The sequence below is a fragment of the Aquila chrysaetos genome, chromosome 6 (genome assembly GCF_900496995.4).
Source record: "Aquila chrysaetos chrysaetos chromosome 6, bAquChr1.4, whole genome shotgun sequence".
Classification (NCBI taxonomy): domain Eukaryota; kingdom Metazoa; phylum Chordata; class Aves; order Accipitriformes; family Accipitridae; genus Aquila; species Aquila chrysaetos.
In genome coordinates, this window is record NC_044009.1 from 51,567,490 (window position 1) to 51,583,074 (window position 15,585).

Consider the following 15,585-nt stretch of genomic DNA (forward strand, 5'->3'; position numbering starts at 1 on the left):
TGGCTCAGGTTGAACCCATTTGAAAAGCCACTGTAAAAGCCCTTTACAGGACGGAGCTTTAAAGAACATCAACTCAAGAACTAGCAACCCAAGTTTAAGTTGGATAGCTGCCTGACAGCTCCCACCCTTTCTAAAACATAGAAAGGCACGTACAGCAAAGTCATCTGAAGAAAAGATAGCATCAAGAGTCTTCAAGTTAGTTAAAATGTGAACCACTGCACAGAATTTGTTTTTCTAGTATTTATCCAACAAAGGTCTCCACAAGTGTAATCTACTGTCCAGCAAGACACTAACCCCTCTTTTATCAAATGAGCTAATTTGTGTTCTGAAAAATGGTTGTATTTTGCAAACAGACAAGACACATTGCAGCTTCTCAAGCTTTTTTTAATCCTCTTGATGAGAATGAGAAAAAAAAAGTATCAATAAAAGACTTGAGAGTAATACAACTTTCTTGGACAGTAGAGTAGAGGTCAAAGAACTTGGGCTCTGGAAATACAGCACAAATTCCATGACAAATGATAAACAAATCCTGCCTCAACAGCCATACACTTCAACCTTGGAATGTGCGCAGGCTAGAGCTCACAGTGATGACAATGATGGTAGGTGAGCAAGATAACCTCTGAATTGCTGGCTTAGTGAGTGAATTTAGAGCAGACGGCACTCCTCCAGTGGAAAGTCTTCCTCATTTCCACCTCCACGATCCAGCAAAGTTACAGGCTTGCAGCAATCATTAACAAGGACAGATACAGGCACTTGGTAAAGGATCTGGTTCTAAACCCATTAAAGCCAATAAAAAGACTTTGGTGATAACTGGCTTAGATCCTGAGTAGGGAATAGAAGTAGTATACAAACCTAGAACAAGTTTTAAATCCATAATTGTTAGTTAACATTGAAAAAAGACACAATGATTAAAATCCCTAGCTATCTGACAGGAAGCTAAACCTCTCAGATCATCATCTTGTGCAGCCATTATCCAGACAAAAGTTGCGCTACATTTTGACGGAGTCAAGACTGAAGGATTCCCATTGTTGCGTGAATTGGCACAGCTACTGCGGTGGTGTATTAACAAATGGGCCTGATAACTGACTGCGATGAGATTAAAATCTAGTTTGTTAGTTAGTCTCTGTAGTGAGGCAGCTGACACTTTTGGTATTGGAGGTGCCTTGAATCTTCTTCACTGTTCTCCCTCCAGTAGCTTCAATGGACCTGATCGTTTTTATGATACCTGAAGAGACTGACTAGTTTACTGAAACCTTCCTGTTGAAATATTTTTATAATTGATCATAATTGCAATAATTGATTATAATTGCTCTTTGCACAGGCATTTCAAAATACCACGGAGTCAAGTCTAAATTGCATCCAAGTACAGGAAAACAATGATGGCATCCAAGCATTGTCTTATTACCATTTTTTTTCCACAATATATTTAATGACCTAAGAAAGTTACAAACGCAACTGTACTAATTAAATATATTTAGCTAACACTGAGAAAATAGAATCCCAACCAACATGAAGACAAAAAAAATGAAGAGATGACTGATTATAGAGTAATTTAAGACTTTTTTACTGAGTCTCCAGATGTAGCAATCAAGTGAACACTCCCCTACTGAAGTATTACTTGTAGTTAAGAGACCACTGAAAGCTTATCTCATCATTCTCATTCTAGAACAGCAAATGAGTGATTAGTCCAGCATTAACTTCTGCGGTTTTTATTAAGTTCTATATTCTGGGAGAACAATTTTGTTTCTTATCCCGCTTTTTTTGCCGCTTACTTATTCCAGTAAGCGGCAAAATTCCTAGAAACTTCAGCGGCATCAGGATTTTTAATACTAAGAGCACAGATTTGTCAGACACTGCAAGACAAAATGGTTAAAAAGTGTGGCTTGTAAAATAGTATTAAAAAAAGGATATGCAGATAACTATGTACATATATGTTTAAACTCATTCAAGATGAAGGAAACTCACAGCTTAAAATTCACATGGCACATAAAGGTATCTCTTTGAATGTTGTCAATTAATATTCTAAGTCACATGTGGTGAACACATATTCAAAGATTAAAATAAATAACAGCTACTTTATTATCTAAGAATACTTTAAAGTGTGGCATTTCCTGACAATGCTTAGAGAGAATCATCAAGTAAAAGTATCCAAAGGTCACAAGAACTTGTGAAACTCTGATGACTGCTAGTTTCCACTTAGTTTTCTCATGATAGGGCTGTCAGGTTCAGCGTTAGTGAAAATACTTCCTACAACCACATGAGTACCCCAGATGTTATGACGAATAACTTTGCAGCAGCCAAGATCATCAACGGAAAATCCCAAGTGGCGGTAGCGTTCATCTGTTTCAAACAGAGTGTTGTTTGTGTAAGGTCCAAAAAACTAGGTGGAAAAAGAGAATTTTTCATGTGAACATTTCCAAGAACATTTAAAATGTCAGAACTACCCCTTTGTAAAACAAAACCTAAGCCCAGAAGTACCAGTTACATCTGTTGGAGGCAATTTTATATACAGTTTTATTCATGAAATCTACACAGGAAACTAAGCAGAGTACCTCTGGTTATACTGATACCCCATATTTAAAGATTTTTCTTCGCCACCGACAGAGCGCTGAAGGCGTATCAGTGTGTTTGAATGTCTAATCAATCATACATACAAAAAAGCTCAAGTGCTTTGAAAAGGTTCTGCTACTTCTACAGGCATTAAGGATAGAACCCTTCTGTGAAATAGCAAAAATAAGACATGTACCTTTTCAATGAGCCCCCTGCAAAGAAAGATGCTTTGAAGAACAAAAACGTGCATAAATTGGAAACAGGTATTTCAGTTGCTTTGTCTCAGGTGGAAGCTTCTGACCAAAAGCCTACTCCTGATGAACAGGTTATCATTGGTAAGGATGTTACTACTGAACTGCAGCCCAAAGACAGAACCCTACTTTCATCAATCCGTAACTATTCCTTAAATGCATGGAATTTCTGGGAAGCTTTTAAGCACTATATACACCTTCAACTGCCTGGTCACCTTACAAACATCCCCTGTTGAACCCATTTGCCTCCACTGACACCATAAATCACTGCCTTTCATAGTTTTTTTAAATAAAAACCCACTAAACTGAGCTTTGCCATTATTATGTTCAACTATAATATGGTTTTAACAGCTAGCTCTCAGACAAAAATACATACGTACTCATGCTTTGACAGAAGCTTTCCAATTCTCTCTTGTAAGTTTTAAGACTCTTTATGTTTCATAGATATCTTGGTAAGAAACTGTCAGCTCTTCCAGAGAACTGGCGTAATCTGATAATGAATGCCAATGCTGTTTAATAGAAACAAGCTATTCATTTTTTTCTACATAACAAAGATATAATTAACTAGGGCAAAGAGATTTTTTAAAAACATCCATCTACACAAATAGGTGTCAGGACTACCAAGTCACCTTTGGAAGGCATAACCAGCCTATTGTGCAGTGACCAAGAGCTCTTGGGCATAAAACTTCTACAGTTATCTGGAATTCAACTTCATTGCTGAACAATGTTCTCCAAAGTGCCAACTGCAATGACAGCTGACACAGCATGGGGACTGGCTGAGGGTTACTATCCTGTCTTAATTTATGAAAGAAATTATCGCATGGTAACAGCTTTTGGGCCATATGAAAAAGTTGGATTTAACCCATACAGAACAGAAATACCACTGCTAGTTAGGACATAGTAGTGTCCCATTACGAATTCCACACAGCATGTAACTTACTGCCAGTCCTGAGGATGGATCAATGAAGTCAGCCCAATAGCCTTCAGAACAAATTGCATAGCAGATTTCCTTGGCACCATTAATGAACTTAAAAAAAATAAAGGGAAAGAAGGATATCAAATGAGATTTTTGTTGCATATATATATACACACATCAGAACACATATAAAATATTCTGAAAATGAACAAGCACAGATTTCTTTTGGCCTCTACTAAGAAATGAGAAATTCAGCACACTTTCAATAAAAATATTAATAATATTAAGAGGATTAGAATTAATGGCATACATTAGGCTACTTCAATCATGTGAGATTTAAAAGTGTTCCTTAGGCCAGTCAATAATGGATTAACAGCTTGTACAAGGAATAACATAATTGCTTTGATTATTCATGCAGATAGCAATCGTACCTGTTATCCCCTTTAAGAAGTCAACCACTACTTCAGGTATTTCTGTGTTATTTCCACAAGTTTACAGTTCTCACCTGAACTCCACAAATTTGACACTACATGTAGCATTAAATATATTTTTATAAATATATGAAAAATATAGTATTTCTGTAAGGTCTCATCTCAGCCAAGAGGACAGTATTACATAGCTCTTCCTGCACTACAAATGTTTAACTGCAAATGATTTTAAAGAACCGTTTTAGTTTTGCTTCATGGTAGCAAGCAGTTCCATAAGCACTTGACTTTTACACCAATCTACACCAATTCTCTTGTTGTAATGAATTGGTGGTCAGGATGAATGATGACTTCAAAATCTCCCACTATTTGACAATCAAAATTGTAGGTCATGTTCCAGTTACACTGGAGGACACCAGCTGATATTCCTGAGAACAGTCTTTTCAATTAAGCACCATGCCAAGAAGCTCCCTGTTCTGTAATGTGTCATCAAAAATCTCCATCCTCTGAAGAGACAGCTTAAAGAATTTACTTTTTTTGTTGCAAACTTTTCACATCAGCTAATTTGAGAAATTAAGCTTTTTATTTTTTTTAAATTTGGTGTTGAGTTGCAGTTATCTGTTTGTCAGATACAGAAGGAAATTCAACCAGATAGATTCAAAGCTGTGCTCCTGTATCCTGACATCACAACACAGACCACAAAAGAATTACACGAGCTACAGATTACATAGCACATTTTTTCCACAGATAAATCAGCAACAACAGGAGACCTCAGTTATGTGCTTTTAATCACCTAGACCAGCAGTTTTCAACCCATGTTATGAGGGCCAGCAGGGGCCCATAAAAACTTCTGAAGAAACCTGCAAAGGTGAGTGACAAAAACATCCCACAGAAGTCGAGATATGTGATGGTCCTAAAACCCTCCATGCACTCTGAAAAAAACATGTCCCAGTGCAAAAATCTAAACAGCTGAATACACTGAGCTAAAGCACAAATAGAATTCACATAGCTTCCTCGAAACATGAAAGAAATTCCCTAATCTCATAAAAAAGAAATATTTCTAACTTCTGAATAAATACTTCATTTACTTTCAGTTATAAAAATCGGATTGTTCTCTATAATTACTGCCCTTAGCAGCTCAAGGTTTCAAATTTATACAAATATTATTATAGTTACACAGCTTCAGACCCTTAATGGTCCAAAATAAGGGAAGTTTATCCTTTACAGTAATCTGTCCTGTATTTTGAGGTTTGATGGCTCTGATGATTAACTATGATTCAACTGTAAATTAAGTCACAAGTGTAAGCAAGCCATCTGGAGACAGCATTTTAAGCATTACATTTCTGATACAGTGTATCTTTTGATCCAGTGTTGTAACAACCCCTCAGCAATCACTTGGAGTGAGGTTAATAAACACTTGAGATTCACTACTGTAAACATTTAGATTTGGCTGTACATAACCCTCATTACTTCAGCACAAGCCTCTCACATTAAATTAGTATTTTTAAGGTTACTGCTAACCATCTATGAAGCAAACAAACAGACCATTTACTTGTGAATTTGCTGTTAGTAACCTTTAGGCCGGGAGGTTACATCTAACATCCTAACACCCCTACAATGACTATATTAGACTTGACAGGGAGGTGCACAAGGAAGAAAGATGCCAATTAACATATAATTAGACCAGATTACAATGCCAAAGACCAACAGACCATAAATAATTCAAAGAGAAGAACACACTAAAATGAAGGGAATTTTCATTTGTGTGTAATCTTTATGTTGATCCTTCAGACTGCTTCTTCCTTTTTTTGTAGTAACCTTTACACTGCTTTATACAGGCTACATTTGCAATTTACAGGATTGAAATGAACATTACCAAGTTATTCTCAAACATAAATACGACCTTCACTATACAGATGAAAATCCCACAGGTTGATTTTTCCTAGTTTTAGAAAAATTGTAACACATAATACAGAGAAACGTATTTTGAGGTGCTAAGAAGAGTGCCAGCAGTGGTGAACAGTGACACCTGCTGGAGTACACACCCAAAAATGCTGAAGAATGTGAAACAAAGCGACTTTCAGAGAGACCTCTAGTGGCAACAGAACAGAAAGACAAAGTTCAGGAGGATGGTTAAGATGTAATAAATATAACTGATACCTAGGCTAAAAGCATTAACTGTATCCATTATCAGAATGAAAAAAAAAAACCAAACAAACCAGAGCAACCACTTTTTACAAGTAAGGATGTACACTCATCTATAGACTCTGTACTGGAATCTCAATTACATCACAGAAAAACAAAGACAGCAGTGAAATCCTACAAAATGCATTGCACTGAAGCTGAAATGAGGTGAGAAAATAGTTGCTGCCTTTTAACCACAATAGGACAACAATCAAATATCTTTATTAATTTACTGTAGCATTTTAAAACATTTTAGCATACTTTTGACTCACTCCACTATAAAGGATTTAATAGTTCTGAGACATGTAGAGTAGTCAAAAAGCTACAAAGCTGGAAAAAAGTTCTCCATTTTATCAGTAAGAGAACATAGGCTTAGCTCAAAAAACTCTAAAAAGTAATACAGTATTATTATGACCAGAGCTAGAAATGGACCAAAATACAGACATAGTTCACAGAAGATTCATCAACAAACAAAAATAAGCTCATGCTACTGTCAGCTACTTACATTTTCTAACAGCATTTCTCTCTCATCCTCCACTTCTTGACTCCATACAGTCATATCATTTTTAGTCTTCTGGGTGACAGTTAACACTGTTAAACAGTTGGCATTCACTTCTGGAAATATTGACTCAAAGTCTAAAAAAGTGAAACTGGCATGTTATGGCTTGCTTTTACATTTTACTTATGGTTTTTCAGTTTTAGATGAATTATTGACCCTACTTCAGAGCCTTCCTTTCATTTAAATCCAAGATAGGTGTGTGTTTTTCATATCAGATCCAGCAAACAGCACGCTGGTCTGAAATGCTGACATTGCTTTTGTGGAAACTAATGCACCTTGGTAAGGTCCTGTTAAAAGCAACTTAGGGAGCGGAGTGTGCTATTTCAAGACCTCCTATTTAATTGCAAGATGATAAAAGCCCCACTACTCTGCACATTTCAGAACATGCAAACAAGTGTCTGTCTTTGCAAAGACACAAACCCAAGTACAGTAATATTTCAGTATTTTTGAATTGAACACCACCACAGTTCTCCACACACGTGACAACTGGCTAAGCCACATTACATGATGCACACCAATTTTTACACTAAATCTTTCAGTAGAAATGTCTCAGATCTATGTCCTAGGACATGACAGCAAACTTGGTATCAGTAGCATTCTACTGGCATGAGTTGTGACATGGAGCAGAAAAGGTCCAAGCCCATTCTGATTCTCTCCCTACATCATCTATTAGACTACAAACAGAAATGCACGTGAAGCACCGAAGTCACAATTAGGCTTCATGAAGCCCTGTTTTCAGTATGGGAGGAAAAAAGCACTTCCCAGAATTAAAAGTCCGAAGGTTCATTCTTTCTCAAGTCTCTGAAAAGTCTGCTCTCTTCAGCATCTAGACCAAGTTTTCAGCCAGATTTCAGTCTCTTCTCTCTTTCAGTGTATCACTTTCAAAATTAGAAGGTTTTATTCCAATTTAATTTCAATCATTTCCTTCTTGAATAAAACACAAGATACAAAACCAACGCTTTCAGAAGTTCCATAATTTCAATTTTCTGTTTTACTAAGAAGCAGTGCCAAAAGATTTGATTTTGTCACAGACTGGTTTTTGGATAGTGAATTAGCTCCAGAATCTACCTGACACTAAAGAAGCAGCTGAAAGTTACTCCCCACCCCAGCTGATCTTGAATTTAAATGGCACTGAATTTTACATGAAATACTAAGTATCGTCAACAGCAAAGTTTCAGTTTTCATTTTATAGTATGTAGTTTTCTTTTGTAAAATATTAACTCTGGATTATTTCTACTACACAATCTGTGGCATCAATTACATCAGAGTATTTACTTACATATTTTTACATTTTAAAAAGTTATAATTTCTCAGCTGTCAGTAAAACTGAAAATATACCTTTTCGTAACAGTTCAGGACAAGCTTGTACTGCACATTCTACCTTTGCATTTTCAAAGTAGGTTTCAGCGTTATTTATTTGCTGTTTCTGTGGAACATCAGCACCCTGAGAAAAACAAAAATTGTAACTTTCTCATTTGTTAATATATAACAGGAATAACTTTGTACACCAGACTGTTTTTGTGACTAAATGTCTACTGATACGCTCAAGCAGTTTCACAGAAAGATGACTTGCAATAAGACTTAAATTTTTTCAAAGTGGTACAGATACAGATATTACCTATTACTTAAACCTATACAGAAATTACAAGTTTTATATTTTATTGTAACCATATTATCTCAAAGCCTTAACCAATAAAAAAATTTTTAAAAGATATCCTTCTGAAACAATGACCTTAAGCATACAATATAACAGCAATTGATAGATTTCAGACACACACACATTACCTGAGCAAGAATAAAACTTTAAAATAAAGTTACACAACAGTTCTAGAGCTCTGAACTATCAGTATTTTCAGCTTTAGCTGTTGTAGCTTGAAAAGCAGAACAGTTTTCCAATAATATCACTTTTATTCTGCACAGTTTTTTAGTTCTACAGTTTCTAAAAAACCCAACAAAACCCAAAACAGATTCTTGTGGGTAAGTTACAAATGGAGCACCTGTAAGTTAGATATCTAACATTTAAGCTTAAAATGCCCTTAAGAAGGTAGTAACAACAGCTGCCTCCTCTGGGATAGCAATTATTATGTAAGAGGTGTTGAATGCCTTAATACAGTTATTCTAGGTCTAACTATGCCATAATGTACATTAAGTCCTACCTAACACCTGTTTGTATCTGAAAGTTCTCCCTAGAAAAAACTATTACACTGCAAACACAGTGTGGCTAGCATCTTTGCTCTAGAAGTTAACAATCAAGAACAGGAAAAAAAACCCAAACAAAAAAACCAAAACCCAAACCATCAGAAAATAAACACAACAATAGACAAACAACTGCCATTAACTGCAGTTTCAATACATGTTTCCACACGTACCTTGCATTATGACTGCAAAGTCACTGGGACGGATCAGTTGGTACTTTAAGCCCTACAAGCCATGCCGTTATGCTGGTAAATCCCTTCTTTTCTTCCTAACTATATGATGGCTTCTCTTACTAAGAATCATAGTTTATTGTGATTTCGTCTACTACTCCCATTCTATCCAGCTAAACATCACTTACATAGTCCATATGCTTACCAGGCATGCTATCATCAAGACAGTATAGCCATTTTCCAAAGATCACTACCACTTTCTGATATCGATAGGCTGGTAGGCCCATTTATTCAGCTCAGATAAAACTAATACATGAATCTCAGGCACACAGAGGTCAGAGAACTTTTGACACTTCTCTGACTGGTTCAAGGACTGGTGCATGAGCTTCAGCAGCACTGAGCTTTTCCCCTGCTTGCTGCAGCAACCTATGGGAGGTTCCTGTATTCAGCTGATCTCATCATTCAAATCTGGGTCCTCTCCTAAGATGAGTAGTTTCGCAGTTTCACTAGCTAAATGCTGTTCATGGATTCCTAAACACCACTAGTATGAAGCAGAGCCGACTCCTGTTGACTGCTCTCTGAATACCAGTTGCAAAACCTGCCTCTGCGCTTTCCAGTTTCTCCCTTCCATTTGGGACAGCAGCAGCTGCACCGACCATTTTATTATATAAGTAATATTGCTAGAAAGCAGACATTGCATTCAGCGCACCTGGTTTGCACTAAACAAACAGAAGACTAGAATTTTCTGTTGGGCTTTTAACAGCGCATATGATCCACACAAGCTGAAAACAGAATCTGGGGAGCTCACCAGAAGTTTATGTTTTCTGAACACTTTGGAATACAATGGTACGTTTACAAAAAACACTATACAGCATTTTTACAATGGAGATTTGCTAGTTGACTTCCAAAGTCTGAGCATGCCACAAACTCAGAGAGCCTGGAAAGTAGAGCCAGTAGCTAGTAGCACTAAACATTTGTTGAAACGTTGTGATCGTGCTAGCAATTATCAAGCTGCTTGTGGTTAATAATGCATATGACTTGTTGCAAGCTGTGCCATCACCAAAATGCAGTCTCATTGTGAGACTTGAGGTTCAGGTACGTTGATCTGCTTCTCCTGTGTGAATTCAATGGTTGTCAGAACTAAGACGACAGATCTAAACACTGTCCAAACATTAAATGAAATACTGAGGAAACTACCAATTCCATTTGATAAAAGCTGGTGAGACTTGGTAAACAGCAAATTTTGAAATTGAAGTTTTCTTTTCTCGTATCCATATAATTAAGTCACTTCCAAAATGCTATTTCACTAAGAACTGCCTAGACATACAGTCAAAAAAAACCCACACCCTGAAATATTTTTCTACTAAAAGAAAAAACTTCAGCTAGGTTCTATGTAATCTCTCACTCACCCCAGTTGAAGTTCATCTTTCAAAACCATCTAGAAAATCAATGGTTTCTTTTTTCAGGCGAAAGAGACATTAGTTATGTTCCTCTTCAACAAGAAATATCAGTTTCACATAGAAGAAGCCTGTTCTTACCTGAAATTCATTTATGTATTGGGCCATTACAAATTCATGCCTTTCACTTGCTGAAGGCTCTGCTAATATATCAGGCAGACTTTTTGAACCTTGGCTTTTCTTCTGAGAAGCAGTGCCATTTAGGTGACAGTCAAAACCAATATTACCAGGCAACTGGAATCTCTGGTCCTGAGGACCAAATGGACCCATTACTTCATCTGGCCATACAGTTCTCGGACCTGCAAAAGTCAAGACCTTGCTTTAGTCATCACATCTAGAAAGAAAGGGAAAAAAAAAAAGAAAAAAAAAAAGAAAAACCACCTCTCCCATACAAATATCTGTATTTGATCACAATCATGTATAACCAAAGTAACCATGATGCACAAGTAAAAGTCAGGGCCCTGACATAAAAGGCACACTTCAGAATTCCCAAATTTATATTGGGTGCAAAGTTCTGATAGCACACGAATTCAAAGAAAATGAATTTGCTTTTTCTTACATAAATCAGGAGGTGCAGCAGCAACATGAGGCTCATCTGAGCCAGAGGAACCTGCTGTAGAAAAAGCCTTGGGATTTACAACTCTTTTGACTAAGGAATAAAACCCTGGTAGGTAGGTGACCAATCTTGCTCTGTTACAGAGCACCTGAGAAGACAAAAACAAGATAAGTATTACATACTGCTAGCAAAAATACTAGTTTAAGTACAGCTTTGTGGATCACAAGAGAAATCCTCACCTGATAATTAAATTACAATTTTGATTATGATTAACTGTGTTTCTGTAAAATCAAGTTTTGAAAGTATTTTATTATTACTTTCATATTTTACTACTAACAGTACTCTAAGTAAAGCAAAAGCCTTGAAAACACTTATTAAAAGGCCTTCTCATGTGAGGAAAAAACCCTGAAAAGTTTAAATAGCACCACTGAAACTCCACAACCTAAACTAAGTTATGGATGAGGATTGTTTCCATGATTATTTCCAGGCGTGTCACTGTTTCCATGATTGTCACAATTCCATCACGGGATTGATTATCAGAAATACCTAGAAATACTGTTAACACGTTAGCCAGCCTACATTCCTACTTCTTAAAAGACTGGAGGGAGACACAAGATAGTATCACTCCAGGTACATCTTGTAGCTTTCATCTAGAAGCTGCTTACACACGTTTCTTCACCAGCAAAGGACACTTTCCAACAGCCCTGAACTACCCAGGGAGATACACATATCAAAACAGGTAGGAATGGTAATTTCTGCTTCTTTCTTTTGCTCTCAAAATCCGTAAACATTTAACACGTGCAAAACTTAAGTTAGTGCAGCCAGCGTTATTTAGATTTGCAAACTCAGTACGTTCCCATATTTACAAACAAGTATTACTGTAGACAGATCAGTATGGTGGTCAAAATGCCAGTAAGCCATAAAACCTTTATGAATTCTGCGGTCTCCAGAAAATCTGCTTCACGCCACAGAGTTGTACTGTCAACGTAACTTCCAAGTGCTGAAGATGATTCTATCGGAAACTGATTCAGCCACACAGTAAACAGAAAATGATGCAATGCTATCTCCCTGAGCGTGCAAATGGTCTCAACAACAGGGCTCCAAAGAGCTAATGGCTCCTCACCATGAGGATTAACTCTGAGGCCCAGTGACAGTATCTCAAGTAGTAACATGAGCAACTGTTACTGGGGGTATTTTTATGCTTTTTGTGTTTTGGTTTTTTTAAAACAAGAAATATCCAGGTGATGTAATTAAACTGAAAAGTCTGATCTCTTTCTTATATTTCAAAAATAGATTGACAACTTTCATGATGCATGTACACACGCATAACTGAAAAATAACCAATCATACACTCAAAATGTACAGTCAGAAGTGTAATTAAAAAAAAAAATTAAAGATTACTTAACTCTAGCACAAAACTACTAACATTCTTGACTGCAGTTGAACAAAACCATGCATTACTGGAAAATGTAAATCCCACCTGCCACAGCATGCATGCTTTTGTAAAACCTTATTTTCCAGGTGAGGCAAAGAAAGAAATTCTTTTGAGAAACTGACATAAAGGGATTTTCTGTAAGTGCTGTATTCTTGATTCTATAAAAGTTTATGCATATGTACACTACATATGTATGCAACAAGGTTACTTCAAAAAAAAGTGAGAAAATGGTACTGTTTGTATGTTTAAGATAAAAAGTCTTATTCAGAGTATCAGGACATAAATCAGTAAGCATCTGTCTCTTACATACCACCTCTGCATAAACATACAACGTTTAATAAGTTCTACCAGCATCATGAAGACTCAAACGCATAAAGGCACTTTTGATTTTCTGACTTATGTCAAGTATTTACAGTTAAGGCCTTAAGCTGTCTAGTTCTGAAACACCGCTAGGTTTAACAGGTTCCTGTAACAACAGCAAAAGTCTACTGATTCCACTTGAATGTTTTTTTCCTCTATTAGGTAGAAGCACTATTAAAATTAATTTTTGCATAATGATTATGTTACAGATAAAAGAAATGTAGACAATTACAGCTGACACGTAATTACAAGAAAGTAGCGTTTTTTCTTAAGATGAGGATCACTTAACACGGAGATGTTAGCGTTAATTACAGATACCTTGACTGAGCTCACTTATGCAAATATTTACATACCTAGCATTACAGAAGTGAAAAAATACTCCTAACATCAATAAGTTATTCACATCTCCATGCGACGACTAAATCCGTAAAGCGTGTTTCCTTTTCCAGTTTGAAAGTACCCTGGTGAACCTGACGCATGACACAGAAGAAAACCCAAACCCAAACAGATCCTACTTAATCCTCAATTCCATTATTCCCACGATAGCCACAGAAAACGGCTTCCAAAACTTAAGACGGAAGGATGACGATACCACCGCCTCCTCATAAAAATGTACCTTGGCATAACTCAGATTTTTACCAACGACTCCCCGACAAGCACGACGATTTAAAGACCGCTTTGAAGGGGAAATAACACCCCAGCGTCCCCCGTAACAGGCAGAAGAGCTCTCCTCCGACGGCGCCGGTTCGCCTTCTCATCGCGACGAGGGGCAGGGGCGGGTGAACCGCCACCCCCGTACCGCAAGCCGGCGGAGAAGGGGTCCGGGGAGGCCGGGGAGGCGGGGGTCTGCGTTACTCACAGTGGCCATTGCAGACGGTGGGCTCCCTCACGCCGACGGGCCCGGCTGCCCCTGGAAGAGAAAAGAACGCACTAGACTCCCAGCTACCGCCCGGTCCCGCGGCTGTCCGCCCACCTCCCGGCCTGGGAGCGGCCTCACCCCGCCCGGTGGGACGGGACCGGCGGGGCCGATCGCCCCCTCCGCGCCGGCAGCAGCGGAGCCCCCGCACCTCTCACCTCTTCCTGCAAAATGGCGCCGGCCGCCTTCCCGTCCCCTTCGGCGCACCCGCGCTACCGGCGTCCGCCCCGCCCGTCCCCAAGCCGAACGAGCCGATCCACCGACACCGAGCGTATCGAGGGAGCAGACAGAGACGGGCGGGGCGAAGTCGTTCGGCGCTCGATTGCTCGGGGCCGAGGGTGAGGTGGTGGGAAGGAGCGGAGAGGCCGGGGCCGGTGGGCGGCCTGTGGTGGGCGGCCGTGTGTGGTGGGCTCCCGGGCCCGTGTTTTCTCCTTGTTCTCGGCTGAAGGGCGGCCGTGGCCGCTCCTGCCGGGGCTCCTCAGAGCCGTGGTGTCGGTGCCGGCACCGGCTCGCCTGTCCCCGGCGGTGCAGTACCCGTTGGGTGCACCAGGAGTCAGTCACGTAACGTTCAACGGGGCTGCCGCTGCAGCCGGCCGCGGCTGGGGCTGTCTGGGGCCGGGGAACACGGCGAAGTCGGAAATTAATAAAAGGGGGGGTGTTTTTATTGAAGAACGTGGCGGGGGGGCTTCTCGGCCGCCGGGGATTTCCTGGGACGTCGATGAGACCGGGGAGCAGAAATGCCACTTTTCCTAAAAAAAAAACCGGTCCTTCAGGGGAGGTTTCCTCAAATCACTGTTTTACAAAATAAGAATAAAACCCTTCTTCAATGAACCAGAGGCTGCTTATTTCCACTTCGTTGTGGAAACGCTTCGTTTTTCCGCCTTTTCTCCCTGGGCCTACTTAGGGGGATCTGGGGTGAGGTTTGCTTACAAAGCCAGCTTTTATTTAAAATAAACTTTTCCGCTACGAGCTAGATTGAGGTAATCCCACGGGCAGTGCTCTTAAATATCCGTTAATTTCTGTACTTGCTACTACATAAAGTTAAATTAACTGCAGAGGTTATTAATGCAAACACATATGTATGCATTGAAAGCATTCTCCTTTGTGTGGGGACTGAGCAGCTTGACGGTAGGAGTTGGCTGGAAGCCCCGCGCAGAAGGACTCTCCAGTGCTCCACGGCAAAGAGAAGGAGTCACGGTTTTACTACACTCGACTCATCGTCTGCGGTTGAAGGTGCTCCGAGCTGTGTTTGCGGGCAAGTCTTTGTTGCTCCAAGAGAAACGGGCAACACAAAGATAGCTTATGGTTGGTATTGAGCCCTGCTGACTATATGGGTTCTGCTGAATAGATAGATCGCTACCCACAGAACGTATGTTGAATATATTACACAAAGTCAGTGAGGCTCAGCTAGAGTACTGATTACAAAGCCACGATGTCCCTGCGCACGTGTAGAGTTCCCACACATGCTCCCTCTTTGATGGCAGAATTGTAGCTGGTTTTCCAGTATGTTAACCTGGGTTCAAATTGCCATCCTCTTTTTTTTAGTGTCACCTGGAACATGACATGTTTGTCCCCCTCTGGCCTGAAGTGTATTTGTAGGAGGGCTCATC

General features: G+C 39.2%; 1 protein-coding gene across 2 annotated transcripts; it reads right to left on the bottom strand.

Moving 5' to 3' along the window:
• Nucleotides 1-363: 363 nt before the first annotated feature.
• On the bottom strand, nucleotides 364-14,187 carry MMADHC (metabolism of cobalamin associated D). Of its 2 annotated transcripts, XM_030016987.2 has the most exons (8): nucleotides 14,134-14,187; nucleotides 13,919-13,969; nucleotides 11,268-11,412; nucleotides 10,790-11,007; nucleotides 8,224-8,329; nucleotides 6,832-6,962; nucleotides 3,742-3,828; nucleotides 364-2,380 (listed from the first exon to the last, which is right to left on the bottom strand). In XM_030016987.2, the coding sequence occupies exons 2-8, from the start codon at nucleotides 13,925-13,927 to the stop codon at nucleotides 2,186-2,188; spliced, it is 891 nt and encodes a 296-aa protein (XP_029872847.1). In that variant the 5' UTR covers nucleotides 13,928-13,969; nucleotides 14,134-14,187; the 3' UTR covers nucleotides 364-2,185. The 2 variants fall into 2 exon arrangements, with proteins under 2 accessions (XP_029872847.1, XP_029872846.1); XM_030016986.2 differs by lacking the exon at nucleotides 14,134-14,187 and having other exon boundaries at nucleotides 13,919-14,124.
• Between the last annotated feature and the right edge of the window lie 1,398 nt (nucleotides 14,188-15,585).

Coding starts and splice junctions, on each gene's coding strand:
- MMADHC (XM_030016987.2), bottom strand. Junction 6,963..8,223: donor TCCTGAACTGTTACGAAAAG/GTATATTTTCAG, acceptor TCACTTTTTTAG/ACTTTGAGTCAATATTTCCA. Junction 3,829..6,831: donor GAGAAATGCTGTTAGAAAAT/GTAAGTAGCTGA, acceptor ATTTTTTTTAAG/TTCATTAATGGTGCCAAGGA.